At 38.6% G+C, this 14,956-nt stretch overlaps 1 protein-coding gene across 1 annotated transcript; it reads left to right on the top strand.

Annotated features, from left to right (window-relative positions):
• Positions 1-12,611: 12,611 nt before the first annotated feature.
• On the top strand, positions 12,612-13,568 carry LOC142372989 (myosin light chain 4). The gene has a single exon (XM_075456033.1). The coding sequence runs from the start codon at positions 12,715-12,717 to the stop codon at positions 13,321-13,323; it is 609 nt and encodes a 202-aa protein (XP_075312148.1). The 5' UTR covers positions 12,612-12,714; the 3' UTR covers positions 13,324-13,568.
• The last annotated feature ends 1,388 nt before the right edge of the window (positions 13,569-14,956 follow it).

The following is a 14,956-nucleotide window of genomic DNA, read 5'->3' as shown; positions in this document are numbered from 1 at the left end:
TGTGTTTTTTTCACTCCATTTTTTAAAAGCCCATATTGTGCTAAAGAAGTTCATGGTTAAACCTGTTTAATAGGGAAGGTGCATGTAAAGAGACAGGAGTTTAAAAACTTCAGACACATGTTTAAATAAAATACTTTCATTATTGCAAACCTGTTTTGGTAGACCCCCGAAATCCGTTTTGATGGATCATCTGTGATCTGCTACATTTGCTGCAGACACCGATGAGAGAATTGTAATTAATGGAGTCAAAGCAACCCTGCCTGAAAAAAGTGTGATGGCACTATTTAAAAGTTTCACGAAGCATAATTTTTTTTCAGCCTTACTCTTTAAAAGAGAGACAACACTAAAGTTGGGCTGCTTAACTCTGCAGACTGTTTGACAATGAACATAAAGCTACATAACACATTGAAAGAAAGTGAAATATATCTTCACCTTTAAAATGCAGCCTTACCTGGTGAGATTACTTGGAAGATCAAGCTCATAATTCATTTCAATGTTACTGTGCACATATTGAACACATCTTGCCAAAATGACTTATTTGGTTGCAGATTTAAATAATTATCTGAAGTTACCATGCTGCACAGGCTTTGTCCAGGACAAAGCAAGTTATTTGAAAGCACACAGAACATTATCTTGACCATTTGACGTCTTTATCCTGACAACGGAATGTAGTGTGTAATACTTCGCCAACTTTAACAAAACCTCAGAGGAAGGATAAGGGTAGATACGTCCAATGGCTAGGCAGTGCAAAGTAAGCATGGACAATCGCAAATGCAGACACATTAATTAGTAATAATTTGGCCTGATGTGACACTGGCAGATTATCCTCCTATCTAAAGCTGATGCACCATTCCACAAAAGACACTGCAATTCGTTGGCACAGATAAGGCAGTTCGTTTAAGCCTTAGATAATTGAAGTATTTTGTCTTTTTGACATTTATAATGACCATCTACCTCTTGGTAAAGGGCATGGGAACTGATTAGTTCCTGCTATTGTCTTTGATGCTGTTAAAGTTTTGCAAGATGAAGTGTATATGAAAACTGAAAACTGTTTCAAATTTATATTATCGGCAAGAAAGAAATGCAACCTTTTAGTTACTAACAAAATTTGGTTTGATAAACACTTTACCTATTGTCAATCCCAATACTGTGAATACAGTGTATTATTTGGCAGCTAGCTCCTTAAGCCTGTGGAAACTAATACAAGCAGTGACTGCCAGTTAATGTTCAGGCTTTTGTACAGCAATCTACTTAAGATTCCAACTGGTTTTAAGACTTGAAAGTGAGATGATGAATGGAGCTCAAATCCATGCCATACATTTTAATATTAGCTTTATAGGAAGAAAGAAACCTAGCTTGTAAACACAGCTGTGTTGGGCACATGCCATTTTGAATGCTGAGTCCCAATCAGAGTAAGCCACATCGACACAGAACAGCCCATTTTCCTGTTCTCCACATTTAACAATTTAACATGTACACGGGGGATACAGATTCAGCTCTCTGAATGATGGCCTCTGCTGGGAGCTAATGTTAACACTATCAGAATCAGTAGAACCAGCCACTGCACACAACTTCAGTCAGGCATGGGTCTCAGCTGCAGTTACATGAGTGCTGCCCTGATATGCCATCTCTTACTTGTTGACATTTTAACAATGGAGAGTCTGTGACTAAGGTCAAGTAACCACTTTCCAGTTGCCACTTTTTTTTTTTTTTTAAGAAACCCTAAATGTCACATTCATAATTCCAGCCATACACATTTGTTTTGGATGTTTTTTGGATGGTTTCTAACCTTTTTTTTCCAATTACATGCTGGAATAAGATTTTTTTAACCCTCAGGTTAGAAAAAAATCGAGCAGTGTTTAGAATAGATTAGAATAGCCCGGTCACCCATAGTCCTGAGCCTTGTCCTCTGGAGCTGGAGGAGATTGGCCTGTCCAGAGCGGAGATGACGTGAGGAGGAATGGGGGGCGATGAGTTCTTTGATGTAGGGGGGGGCTGTTTCATGGAGGCACTGGTGGGACAGAAGGGAAATCTTGAATTTGATCCTGTACTGGACAGGAAGCCAATGGAGGGATTTGAGGATGGGTTTGATGTGGCGGTACTTCCGCACCCCCATCAGGATCCTGGCAGCACAGTTCTGAATATACTGCTGATGAGGAGTGCGTTGCAGTAGTCCAGCCTGGAGAAGACAAAGGCGTGGACAAGTTTTTCGGAATCAGGGAGAGTGAGTATGGGGCGGAGTTTGGCAATGTTTCTGAGGTGGAAGAAGGAGGTTTTGCAGAATTGTTTGATGTGAGCCTCAAAGGTCAGGTGAGGGTCCATCCTAACACCGAGATTAGTGACTGAGGGTGAAAGGTGGATGTCGTGGCCGGAGAAGGTGATGCTGGTGATAGTGGATGACCGGATCTGGTGCGGAGTGCCAACAAGAATGGCTTCTGTTTTTGAGCTGTTTAGTTGCAGGAAGTTTGCCATCATCCAAGCCATTATCTCCTCCAGGCAGGTGGAAACTGTGGATAGGGAGTGGAAACTGTGTGATTTTGCACCCCCCAGGGATACATATTCTGTTCTGACTGTGAGATATGATGTGAACCAAGCCAGGGTAGTGTCAGAAAGTCCGATGGAGGAGTGGAGGCGGTGTAGAAGGATGTGGTGGTCGATGGTGTCGAAAGCTGCGGTGAGGTCAAGAAGGATGAGACGTGATGGAGAGCCAGCGTCAGCGGTCAGTAGCAGGTCATTGGTAACCCTGACCAGAGCGGTTTCCATACTGTGGCCAGAGCGGAAACCAGACAGGAACTTCTCATACAAGCTGTTAGTGGTGAGGTGGTTGTGAAGTTGAACAGAAATCCCTTCGGGGCCAACTTGTGTTGTTCTAATGTGTTGTATGAATAAAATAAATTTACGATACGCTAGGGGTGGGCGGTATGCACGGTATCATACCTTATGTGGTATTTTTCACCAACGGTAGAGATTTTTTTGCCATACCTTATACCGCAATAGCTCTTGAGTCCTGTAGATGGCAGTAATGCAAAGTTTTGAACATCCGCTTGGATATGCCGGGTGACAGTAATCGCAAGACAATGTAACAGGAGTAATTTGTTTTACCACCTGCGGGCTAACAATGCTCCGGAATATGAAACGAGTCAAAGCCGGTGTTCTGTCGACTTCTCCTACTTGTCGAGATTTGCTACTTTGTGGTTTTGCGCATGCGCCGAGCCGATTTTCTAAGTTTCGTTTTCACGCCCATAATGTTTTGCTACCCTGCGTCTCAGCTGGTGTGTAACGGTAACATCCTCAAAATCCTGATTATTTTCTCTTTTGGAAGACATGCAAAGTAATAAAACACTTATCGTATTAACAAGCAGTTTAACATGCACAAATGGGGTGTCTGAAACATGACGCATATTTGAGCATGTTGAATAAGTGGAAGGCGCCTATGAAAGTTACGTTATCCAAGAGGCAGCGGCTTTTCTCTCACAGAGTTTATTCGAGGAAATGTACCTTTTCTTATTTTTTAAATATAAATATAACGTATATATTTTTTATATTTCCTGTGTTTTCTGTTTCGCACAATACATTTAATTTAATATTGCTGCAAACATCCTGATTGAAAGTGTTTATTTGGTGCTATGGTAACCACTGAGAAACTGTTCTGTTGTAATTTATATACAAAAGTACCATACCGCGATATATACCCTATACCGTCAGTGGCTCAAATTTTACCGGGGTATACATTTTAGGCCATACCGCCCAGCCGTACAATACGCTTTCCCTTTGTTCACACTGATCTGTGAGTAATTTAAACAAAGGTTTGTGAATAGTGTTTAAAGCAGCAGAAAATGAATGTCTTTAGGTTTATATCTGATATCCACTGTGTTTGTACACTTCTGAGTTTGTGCCTTGACCCTGATAACATACATTTTGTCTACAAAGCTGTATAATTTCACAGAAAACAACTACCTCATTATATATCTAAGTAGAGTTAGCCACAATCCGGCAAATATTCCTTCCATTATGAACATGTGAATATCCTCCATTCTGCACTGTGGTCACATTTGCAGCTGAAAAGAGACACTGACCTTGTTGGATGAAGCTCCACATTTTTCAAAGACCAACCTGTACAGCTGCTTCTGTTGCTCAGCAACTGCCCTTGTTTCATCATGTAGATGCGGTAGTTTGAGAAATCTCATTTCTAATGGCTTTTGTTATTTTTTTATTTCAGAGAATAGCCTTTAATTTTGAATGTCAGAGGCGATGAACATGTGTTAAGACAAAGTTAGCGTGTCATATTTATTTAGTCTATCCTTTTCCACAATCCAATCGTCGTTTTTTTTTGACTGAACTAAAGTTCACCTGAAATGACCAAAGACTCTAATTTCTTGCAACTGAATTGTTAATTTTGCTTTTCCTTCTTTACAAAAAAAACGTCATTTTAGGAGGGAACGAGGGTCAATTCCATTCCCCTTATTAGCAAAATGGCCAAAATGCATCCCCACCTCAAACTTAGGTGGTTAATGGTGTGGAGGTGCTTTTATCAAGCCCCTGGTCAACCATTACAGATAGCATTATTCAATCCGTGTTATCCTGAATACTATTAAAATCCAATAATTTTTTTCTCTTTGTCCCCTTCATTTTCACATTTCCATGTTGTTGTCCTGAAATAAACGTATGCAGACTTAACCACAGAGTTCCTATATTTACTTGCTCCTGGTAAAATAACAAGCTTCCCGTACACATACACACAATCCCTCCAAAAGTAAGTTGTTGGCTTTAATGACGTTAAAGACAAGTAACACATCTGTGTGCATCTGTCAAGTACTTCATCTGATGCACAGATTTCTAAAAAAAATACAGTTTGTTAGCCAGCAGCAAGCGAAGCTTTTAGAGAAAATACAGATGGATAAAGCAAACATCTGTCACAACAAATATGTCAAACTTTTGACATGCTACTGAGAAAGGTCAGAAAGTCATCTCTCCACTGATTTACCTCGCTCAGTGGTCGTAAGACAGCTGAAGCACAAGTAGGGTGTGAAATAAGGGCTAAACAAATTCAGATATAATTGACACACAAGGGTGCAGGGTCAGTGGAGAGACAGGGTTTAGCTCTCAAGGCGTTGAATAAGTAAATGAGTATCAGGTCTAGTGCCAACCTATTACTATTACAATGAATTATGTATTTAGATAATAACTATATTGTCATTATCGTCCATAGCAACCACTAAAAAGCCAAAGCGATTTATTCTCAGTGCTTGTTTTCCTCCTAAGAAATAGAAATAAATTAAGATTAAAAGTCCTTCACTGAATTTTTGTAATTATCTCACATAAAACCAGAAAAAAGGGACACTGGCATTTTCCATTGACATTTTAGATAAAAGAGAGAAAATAAAAATACTTAGAGGATTAGTGACTCATTCACTTTTTTTGGTTTGTTTGTTTTTAGTTTGCTTTTTTAATGGCACACATGATTAGTATTATTTTTGTCCTACAGAGGGGCTTCAGTGGGAGGGAAAAATCACTCTTTGAAAATTGGTCTCAAATTGCATTTCAAATCCGTGGCTGGAAGCAATGTCAACACTTTAAAATTATCATTATAATGGGCAAGGCTGTACATGCGATGTCATTTGGCTTTTTGGAGACATTCTGATGCTTTCGATATGCCTCTATGTATTCATTACCCCTCTGTGTGATTATGTAGAAGCACAAGTCTATAGTAAAATACAAAATAAAGGTGATAGCATGTTCCTTTTTTTTTTTTTGTTTATTTTAATTTACTGAATTTTGAATGACTTTGAATAAAGTTCAGTGGTCCCACTGTAAGAAAACATTTGTTTGGATGCCTGAGTGATACAGATCTGCGATAAAAGCTGATCTTTGGTAACTTTTCAGAGGTGAAGGTGAGCAACAACATCACAAGATGGCATTTATGCATTTTGATAAAAAAAAAATGGCCAGGTATGATGAACACTAAAAGATCTAGGGCTTTGCTAAAAGCACCAAATAGCTGCCTCTGGTTCTCTTGATTCTGCAGTAGACATGGCATTTTGATAACATCAAGTCAAAGTTTGACCAGCTGTCAAACCAAGTCTGTATGGCCATGGCAGGTGCCTATTATTTTTTTTTTCTTTTTTTTCTTTTTGTCAGCTACTTGTTCTTGCTATTTGTACAATGAAGAGTGCTAAATGTTCTATGTATTATCCTTCTTTGCAAGACTGCTTTGTACATTAAATACATTCTTGTTCATCGGACCAACTTGTCAGGAAATATTTCTTTATGAAGACGGAGGGAGGAACACAAAAAGAGAGAGATGAGCTGCACAAAAAAAGGGAAAATTGCTCTGATAGATGGCGGAACCAATCTGAAAGCATGCTTGGTCCACTTTTGTCAGGATTAAAGGCCTGAATTAAACATACAGACATTCCAGCTGAAAAAAGCACCTGGTAAGCTCTGAGGCAAACATCTCATAAGCCTGTGTGCTGCTGGGATAAACAGGTACAAGCCATTCAGAGACACGCTCTAAACATGGCATGAGAGGCACATCAGAAATAGACCAGTCCAGCTGAACAGGAGTGGATTGTGCTTCCAAGCCAAGTACTTTGTGGAGAATAGGAGATGGGTAGGGGGGGTATATGAATAACTTGGACTCTTCCCTAATCTCCCAAACAGAATTCCTAGCTGAGCTTGTGAGAAGGAGGCGTATAGCTCATTGTGGGATTCACGCTGTGATTCCCACAACTATTATTTGAAGCAAACCTCGAAGAAAAACTGTTATGAACATGAAATCAGCAGAAGTTTTCCAAATTGTTTTCATCACTTTGTAACCATTTAATGTCATTACGTTTTATTTGCTTTCGCTACATGGAAAGAAGGTCAGCATTTTCGAGTTGTATAAAGGTAACTTCCCTAAATCCGATTCTGCTTGATTTTTCACTCTGTTATTGTTGCTGATTGGCCTTTCAAAGGACTCAAGATACACTGACTGTCTGACTCGTAAAATAACCGACCCCTTGCATGAAATGTGTCTGTCTCCGATTCCATGTTGACTTGGTTAAATCATTGCTATTGTTATTATGAGTGCTGACATTCAGTGCTTGGCCTAACTCATGTGCACCTTTTTTTTTTATACTTGTTTTTAAATAACAAAGGTCGCTTCTATTTATAACTGTCTGAATCAAAGATGATATCCTGCTCCCTTGAGGACTTTTTCACATAGATGTTGTGTATGCCCTGTTATTCATGTGAGCAAAGAGTATTTGTACTTTTCACCACATCAACAAGGTAACTTCAATTTTGTGACTGTTATCATTTGAGTCCATATTCATGTCTTTTTTTTCTTCTTAAATAACAGATATTCAAGAATTCTTGCCGACAACATATATGTTCGGAATGCAAGTTTTGACTGGTGCTATTCAAAGTGTTGTGGGAAAAAAGAGCTTTGTATCACAAATCAACTCCCCTCATTTCATACATAGCACCTCTTTATCATTTTGTAAACTTATTGTGTTTTGATTAATTTCAAATTGCTTGCTTTGCTTCAGTAGAGTGTGAAATGCACTCTCCCTTTTGTAGTTTTTCAAATTCTATCATTGTGAATTGGGGGGGGGGGGCAAAGAGAATGAACACATGGATGTCTGGCGTAATTACGGAACTGAAGTATTAGAGCAGGCAGTGCCTTCACCAGCTATAATTTATCAAACATGGTCTTAATTAAATTGTTTACGCAGATGTCTGCAAGCTGGTTCCTCCAATAGTCATTCCATTTTTATAATACACTGTTATTTAACTGGACTCATATGAAAAGTTTTCTGTTGCTGCTCACTGCATTCCATAGGGCCACATAGAATATAAATGAATTCCTATTTTAGATTTGCTAATTCAAACAAGTGCTCTTTGGGTATTGCTTTGTATAAGGCACTTATCTTTAGTCATTAAATACTTCACTGTCAGCACAAAGTCGTATTACCTGCTACAATTCTTTTAATCAAATTGATTAAAGCAATTTTTTTTTTTTACCAAGATTTGAATGATGAAAGCAGCTGGCCCCCTCCTGTGACAGATAAAATGATCTGGATTTGTTGCACATATGTGTGTGTAACTGACACTTCAGACGGAGAAAAGGACTTAATGCTGCTTCCCATTTTAGCCAGTTAACTAAACACAGGTCTTTAAAGTGGGAGTCACACCCTGCCAGGACCATAGGAAGAATGTAGCTGCTGTCTCTATCACTCTCTTTTATTAGCTCAGACCAGACCAGTGGTCTGGCTGCCCTCATCCCTGGTGTTATCTCAGGGATTAAGGGCTTGCTGTCTTCGACCAACCTCTCTTCTTCTGGTTGTACTTAGACAAACAAACACTCAGCAATACATAAGCATGCAAACACACACTTACTCAGCTGGATGCAAAAAGTAATTTGCTTGCGTCAGACAGAGATAGCCGGCTTTTAGTTGGGATTTGGTGGGTATATTTGATTTTCTCTTTGTGGGAGAAGGCTGTTGAGGTGAGATGAGGCATCCCACTGACATCGGTTATATTGACTTGTTTTTTCTTTATTTGTGTTTATGAGATTTAAACTTTATTACTTAATAAGTTGTGTAAAGTCTTTCAGTTGTTCGGTTGTTCCGTGTTTTGTCACAAACTGACTCAAAGGCATTGACAAGCAGGGAGACCATGCAATAGAGGAAGGAAAAGGGGCATTTATCAAAACCAAATCATGGATAAAACAGCAATAAGCAGCAAAATGATATGTGATATGAGTGCAAACACACATATGGATGCCTAGCAGATAGAAGAGGGACAGATTAAATACACAGGCCAGCTTTTTTAACCTTCCCAGGTGACCCCTTAAGATTGTCTTGTACCTCACAAAAGACAATGAGATGGGTGTTACAGTATCAATTCCTATTTTTAATCACAAGCACGTAACAATATGTATAATGTAATTACATTGGCGTTGCATAAGGGACAATTTTTACCACCTATATTTTTCAGTGCATTTACGCACAGCCATCACAGCCATAAATGCAATGCCAACAAGTCAGATAGCCTACCAAAGTTTTAGATTACCAATATTCTGTGACTAATTCAAGACTGCACTTGATATTGACTAGCTTTGAATATGCCAAAGTGCACATTTATATAATCCATGTGACTCATATCCTGGTATTAGTCATATCCCTAAGCAGATGATTACAGTGTCACACAGGCTTCTGATCAATGTCTGCTTTCTGCTCAATTGTTTTATAAACCCAAGACATTCTTATCAGCCTATGTCCTCAATGTGAATTGAAAGAATACTATATAGGTACCTCTGGATTGAAACTCTTCTTCATTTTCATCCTCAAAAAATATGAGTAGAGAGCAATATTTGTTATCTTCTGTAGTCATGACTGGTATCATATTGTTGCTTTTACCATGTAACTGAGGGTAAAAATGTGAGTCAAATGAAAACAAATATCATAATTAATCATGAATAGTACGTCATTTGTAGTGTGACAGACCTGGAGTGCATGTCTTTTTGAAGGTCTGAGAGAAGACAGCTCTGTTAAAAATGTACAGATAACTGACAGCTTTTTATAGATCACAGCGACCAGAGAAATTGCCACTTGTTCCAACTACTGATGGTGAAAGCAACAATTGACTGGGCTGACCGTGTACTGATTGAAGCCTCATTTGAAAAAGGTTTGATGGAAATAAGACGGATGTCAAGTGTGTTCGTCTATGGCCCATTCAACCAGGACCACATACATCCAAGTGACAACTTGACAAAGCCTCTTCTTCTATACAAAATTAACTTCGCAATGGTTTGTTTTCTATTATCAATTGTATTCTGTTAATCATCACTCTTTGCACAAGGGGATATCGTGACAGCAGGTATGATTGATAAATATTGATTAATTTGAACCTTTTAGTTTTGTCAAAATTACCATTAAGTTTGTCATTCAATTGAAGAGCAGTGATGTAAAATGTTGAGCCACACATACTTTTTCTCCAAAAATGAAAACCAACAAAGTAGCTGACATTATATAGGGAGCTTCAGGTTTTCCACTTGGCCTCCCTTGCATGTCTTGCTCTTTGTTTCTGTCAGGCATTAATGTGCTCATGCCAGCATGCACGTACACACCAAAAGACTACAAATTAGCTGTCACTTTTACTAGCCATGTGACCTCAAAAGCAAAGAAAAAGCAGATAATGATCTTAGGCTAAGGACAGCTACACTGACACACATTCCCACACACATACATGCACACTTAAACGACTCTGTCCAAGGACTTGAGGCTCTAGATTGACGGATCAAGCGGGACTGGCAGGAAGACAGAGAAGGGTAAATGTGATTATTGCATGAAAGGCTTTAGCTTTTTTACACAGAGTTTAAAAACTGTGAGGCATGCATAAAATTAAAGTTGCTCTGATTAAAATGGTGTCACAGAACTGCACATCCTATATGCGCGCTCTTCCATAAATGAAATTAACATTTTGTTGGCTAATTTATTATTAACTGAATGGAATTACAGAGAAGTCATCTACAGGAAGCCAAGTGACACATTATGCATTTCTAAACAAGACACATAATGGAATTTCTTTCACTTAAATCCTGTAAGGATCTATTTTTGTGTGGCAACACCTTAAATTGTCACATTTGAAGCACATGTGATGCTGACAGTTACATGTGCCACATGTACAGGTTTATATAGACTCAATTTCGGTCAATCCTGATTATGCGAGATCCCCAGAAGGGGGTGATTTCATCTAAGTAAAGGCCAATAACTCGCCTCTGTACAAAATGGAAGCTCAGGCATCATAGTGCATAAGATGAGTAGGCACATAGCTCAATGCGGGGCCCACCCTGAGGGGAATGAGGTGCAACACCAGATGAGATAAATATCAGTTACTAATCAACAGAACTGTCACTCAAGACTGTGAGATCAGACATTCAGATCAAGAAAGCCTATGACTCAATGCCACACACATGGATACTGTAATGGTAGAAACTTTTCAACATCAACAAGACACTGAGAGCCTTCAGGAATTCACTAGGACAGTAGAAGACAACACTTGAGCCCGATTCCAAGCCAGATGCTCAAATCACCATCAAGTGCAGCATCTGACAAGAAGAAGGTCTTGCTTCCGCTACTGTTCTGCGTCGACCTGAACCCCAACACTGGATTGTCACAAAGAGTGGCTGCCAGTTTTGAAGTGGAGCAATTTTGGCAATTTTGTCACCACCTCTACACGAACGACATCAAGTAGTATACCAGGACTGAGTGAGACATGGACTCACTAATCAGCCTTACCAGGATATATAGCAAGGACATCAGATTGTACGTAATTTGGGCTGAAACATTCAGTCAAATAGTATCAAAGAGAGGCAAAGTGATCAGAAGTGATAAAATGCCAGCTTGAACTTTTTGTGTGAAACAAATTTCCTCAAAACAAAAACAAATGTTGTGGTTATTCATAGTTTGGCATGTGACAGCCTCTTTATGTAATTTTGTGCTGATATTTTTGCATATTTCAAAATGTGCATACTTCAAAATCAAAAACTCTTCCCATTGTGGACATGATGCAGTTTGCTCTCAACATAATTAAAGCCACCAGAGTGCAATGTCAGGTAAAGGCCAAGAAACAGTGTGTCCTTTTGGGGAATCTACTGAAATAACTGCTGCTGTCTCACACTACTTTACTATCAATTGCAATTTGTTAATTGCACAAATGGCCTGTGGGGTAATTTTTACAGGACAGCCTTCAAATTGAACACCTGCGGAAGATGACACCGTATATTGTCTTACACTGGCACCTGATATGTAGTAAATATCTATGGGCTCCACCGGTTGACCTCTCAGTAATTAAAATATATTAAATAAAAGTTTCTTTAGATTTTTAAAAGCTTATCAGTTTTTTTTTTGTTTTTTTTTAAACCTATTGTCAGACACTACAAGCTACCTGGTGACTGCAAGTTATCATTTACACAAGGAAAGAGACTTTGGCTTCTATCTGAAACATAACACTGAGCACTTTTATAATCCAAACCTATGAAAAAAGAGGCTTAAAAGACAATACATTTAAAAAAATAATAAAATCATACCATAAAGTATTTCCCTCAAAACAAAATACCCCTTATCTTATTATTATGAAAAACAAAAATATATATTTGTCATATATATATATATATATATATATATATATATATACATATACATATTTGAATATACTATGTCCTGAAACTCCAGATGTTGGAAAAAAACACAATATAAAAAAAAAAGAATACCTATTCAAGGTTTAGCAGCCCCAGTGTTTTTAAATAAGGGATTGTCCCAAAGAGCAGGGATACATATACTTTTGGTATTTTATGGTCAAGTTATTTTTGTTACTCCCTCATGGGCTGATCTCTGGCTATTATACTAATCCCTTTGTCTATCAGAGAGTTAGAACATTTTGCGAGCTAATGCAACTGGACCCTCACTAATGACAGCAAATACCTACGTCGGCTAGATGACAGCAGCTGAGAACAATACTTAATGTTGACATCACTTGCTTGGAAATTCTATTTTAGATTTCTTCCTTTTATAGTGTGTTGTTTCAGGTTGGTATCCAGCTCACTAGACAAAGCACATATAAAAACTTTGGAAGAGGTGGTTCCCTTTGTGTTTGGGAATACTTTCCTCTCTGTTCAGACTCTCAGTTCTCTGCAAGTACCAGCTCACCTGTGAATCCATTGAAAACATGCCACCTAAGAAGATTGAACCAAAGAAACCCGAGCCTAAAAAGCCGGAGCCTAAGAAAGATGCAGCCCCAGCTGCTAAACCAGCTCCAACTCCAGAGCCACAGCCTGAGCTACCCAAGGAGCCCGAATTTGACCCCAAAAGTGTCACTCTTCAGTACACAGCTGACCAGATAGAGGAGTTCAAGGAGGCCTTCAACTTGTTTGACCGTACACCAACTGGAGAAATGAAGATCACATATGCCCAATGCGGCGATGTGATGCGAGCTCTGGGCCAAAACCCCACCAATTCAGATGTGCTGAAAGTGCTTGGGAAACCACGGCCTGAGGACATGAGCTCTAAATTGGTGGACTTTGAGACTTTCTTGCCGATGCTGCAACACATCTCCCGTGCAAAAGATCAGGGCAACTTTGAGGATTTCGTAGAAGGGCTCAGGGTTTTTGACAAGGAAGGAAATGGTACCGTCATGGGAGCAGAGCTGCGTCATGTGCTGGCAACACTTGGAGAGAGGATGACAGAAGATGAAGTGGACAGATTGATGGCTGGACAGGAGGATGCCAATGGTTGTATCAATTATGCATCCTTTGTAAAGCACATTCTTTCCGGTTAAGAAGGACAATCAACCTCAAAGACTTGAATTTCAATCTGTTATCTAAACTTACAGGATTCTTGTTTGTTTATTTAAAGGTGAGGTTGTAATCTAATCAGTAAAATTATTTCATGATGTTGAAGGCGGAGATTACTATTGAGCTGAAAAAAGTTGGCCCCAAGACCGATTACTAAATTTAAATAAAGAATAAAATATCAGTGTGATAACATGGATCAATAAAGGAAATTTGATTACCAATGACCAAATGTCTATTCAATGTACCATTCTATTTGGAGGAGATAATGACGATTCAGCCAAAATTGTCCGTATAAGTTCTCAATTTTTAGCCATTGAACTTTTCACCATCTGTGTTAATGTGATAAGGCTAAATCATTGTAGTGCCAGAAAAAGCAAAACAATAAAAAGAAAAAAAAGAAAGAGAACAACAGGCTTGGTCTGAAAATAAATCAGCTTTGCTTCCATTCTACTTCACACAAAGAGGGTTTACCTACATGTGCTTTTCTGTGTAATTTTGGAGCTGCTACTGCGAGTCAACATACATGTTTGAAAAATCAACACGGATGCAAACGCATACGCATGAACACACACACACACACACACACACGCATTTGTCAGTTACCGACTGTCTACCAACTTACAGTAAATGTAAGTAGTAGCAGAACAACTTGTTGTGGCTTTGTAAAGTTTATATAACAATGTACAAATACAACTTTGGATAAAAATGTTCAGCTCTCGCTCTATGATGGCTGGGATAGGCTCCAGCCCAAGCAACCCTAATGTTGGATTAAGCGGTATAGAAGATGGATGGATGGAAAATTTACAAAGTGTGTTCAAAGTGTTTGTACAAAACAACCCAAGAAAATGTCTTTGGAAGCTTTTGAAATACACATTTCATAAATAGATGAACACATAAATTATGACTAGGCGAAGAAGCCCCAAAGGATTTTTCAACCTGCATTTGGGTGGAACTCATTTGCGGCAGATCGAAGTGCTGTCAATTAATACTGGAAGATTGGAAAGATTTATTGGTCAATAATTTGCGCCTAAGGAAAAATTAGAGCTTTTGTTGAAGAATCATACAGTTTACATTAAGACAATGTACAATGTAATACAATGTAAACTGGAATAGTGTGCCCATCATTACATTTGTGCTTTGGAAACATTTAAAGAATTTAACGGGTCAATCGAACAAACAAGGGTCTTTCCTCCCGAGAGTTAGGATTTTATAAGGCCCAATTTAAACCTCTTATGGACCATGGGAGGCAGTTGAAACTCAAAAGTCTCACAATTGCAAGGCAATAGAAACAAAATGAAAATAAACTATTACTTCCAACTATAAATCACATATAACCTAGAAAGAAAACTGAACACTTTTCCTCCATCTTGATTTTCTTCCGCCATGGTTTTGCTATCTGTTCTGTTATCGTATTTTAGTTAGTATGTCTTTGCATGTTCAATTCATTGTTTCATTTGTTAGTACTGGCCCTTTAAGAGAAACAGGAAGTGCAAGCACATGGCAGTAAAACAGCTAGTCCAGCTGACCATTTTCATCTAAAGACATCTGCCTACATCTCATGCCTTATGAAGCATCGTCGGTATGTAATATCATCATGTGTTCTTTTGTTGAATTATA

Source organism: Odontesthes bonariensis, chromosome 22 (genome assembly GCF_027942865.1).
Source record: "Odontesthes bonariensis isolate fOdoBon6 chromosome 22, fOdoBon6.hap1, whole genome shotgun sequence".
Classification (NCBI taxonomy): Eukaryota; Metazoa; Chordata; class Actinopteri; order Atheriniformes; family Atherinopsidae; genus Odontesthes; species Odontesthes bonariensis.
The sequence above is the reverse complement of the archived record's forward strand: the minus strand, read 5'-3'. Positions and strand labels throughout refer to the sequence as shown.

Coding starts and splice junctions, on each gene's coding strand:
- LOC142372989 (XM_075456033.1), top strand. CDS start 12,715: ATGCCACCTAAGAAGATTGAACCAAAGAAACCCGAGCCTAAAAAGCCG.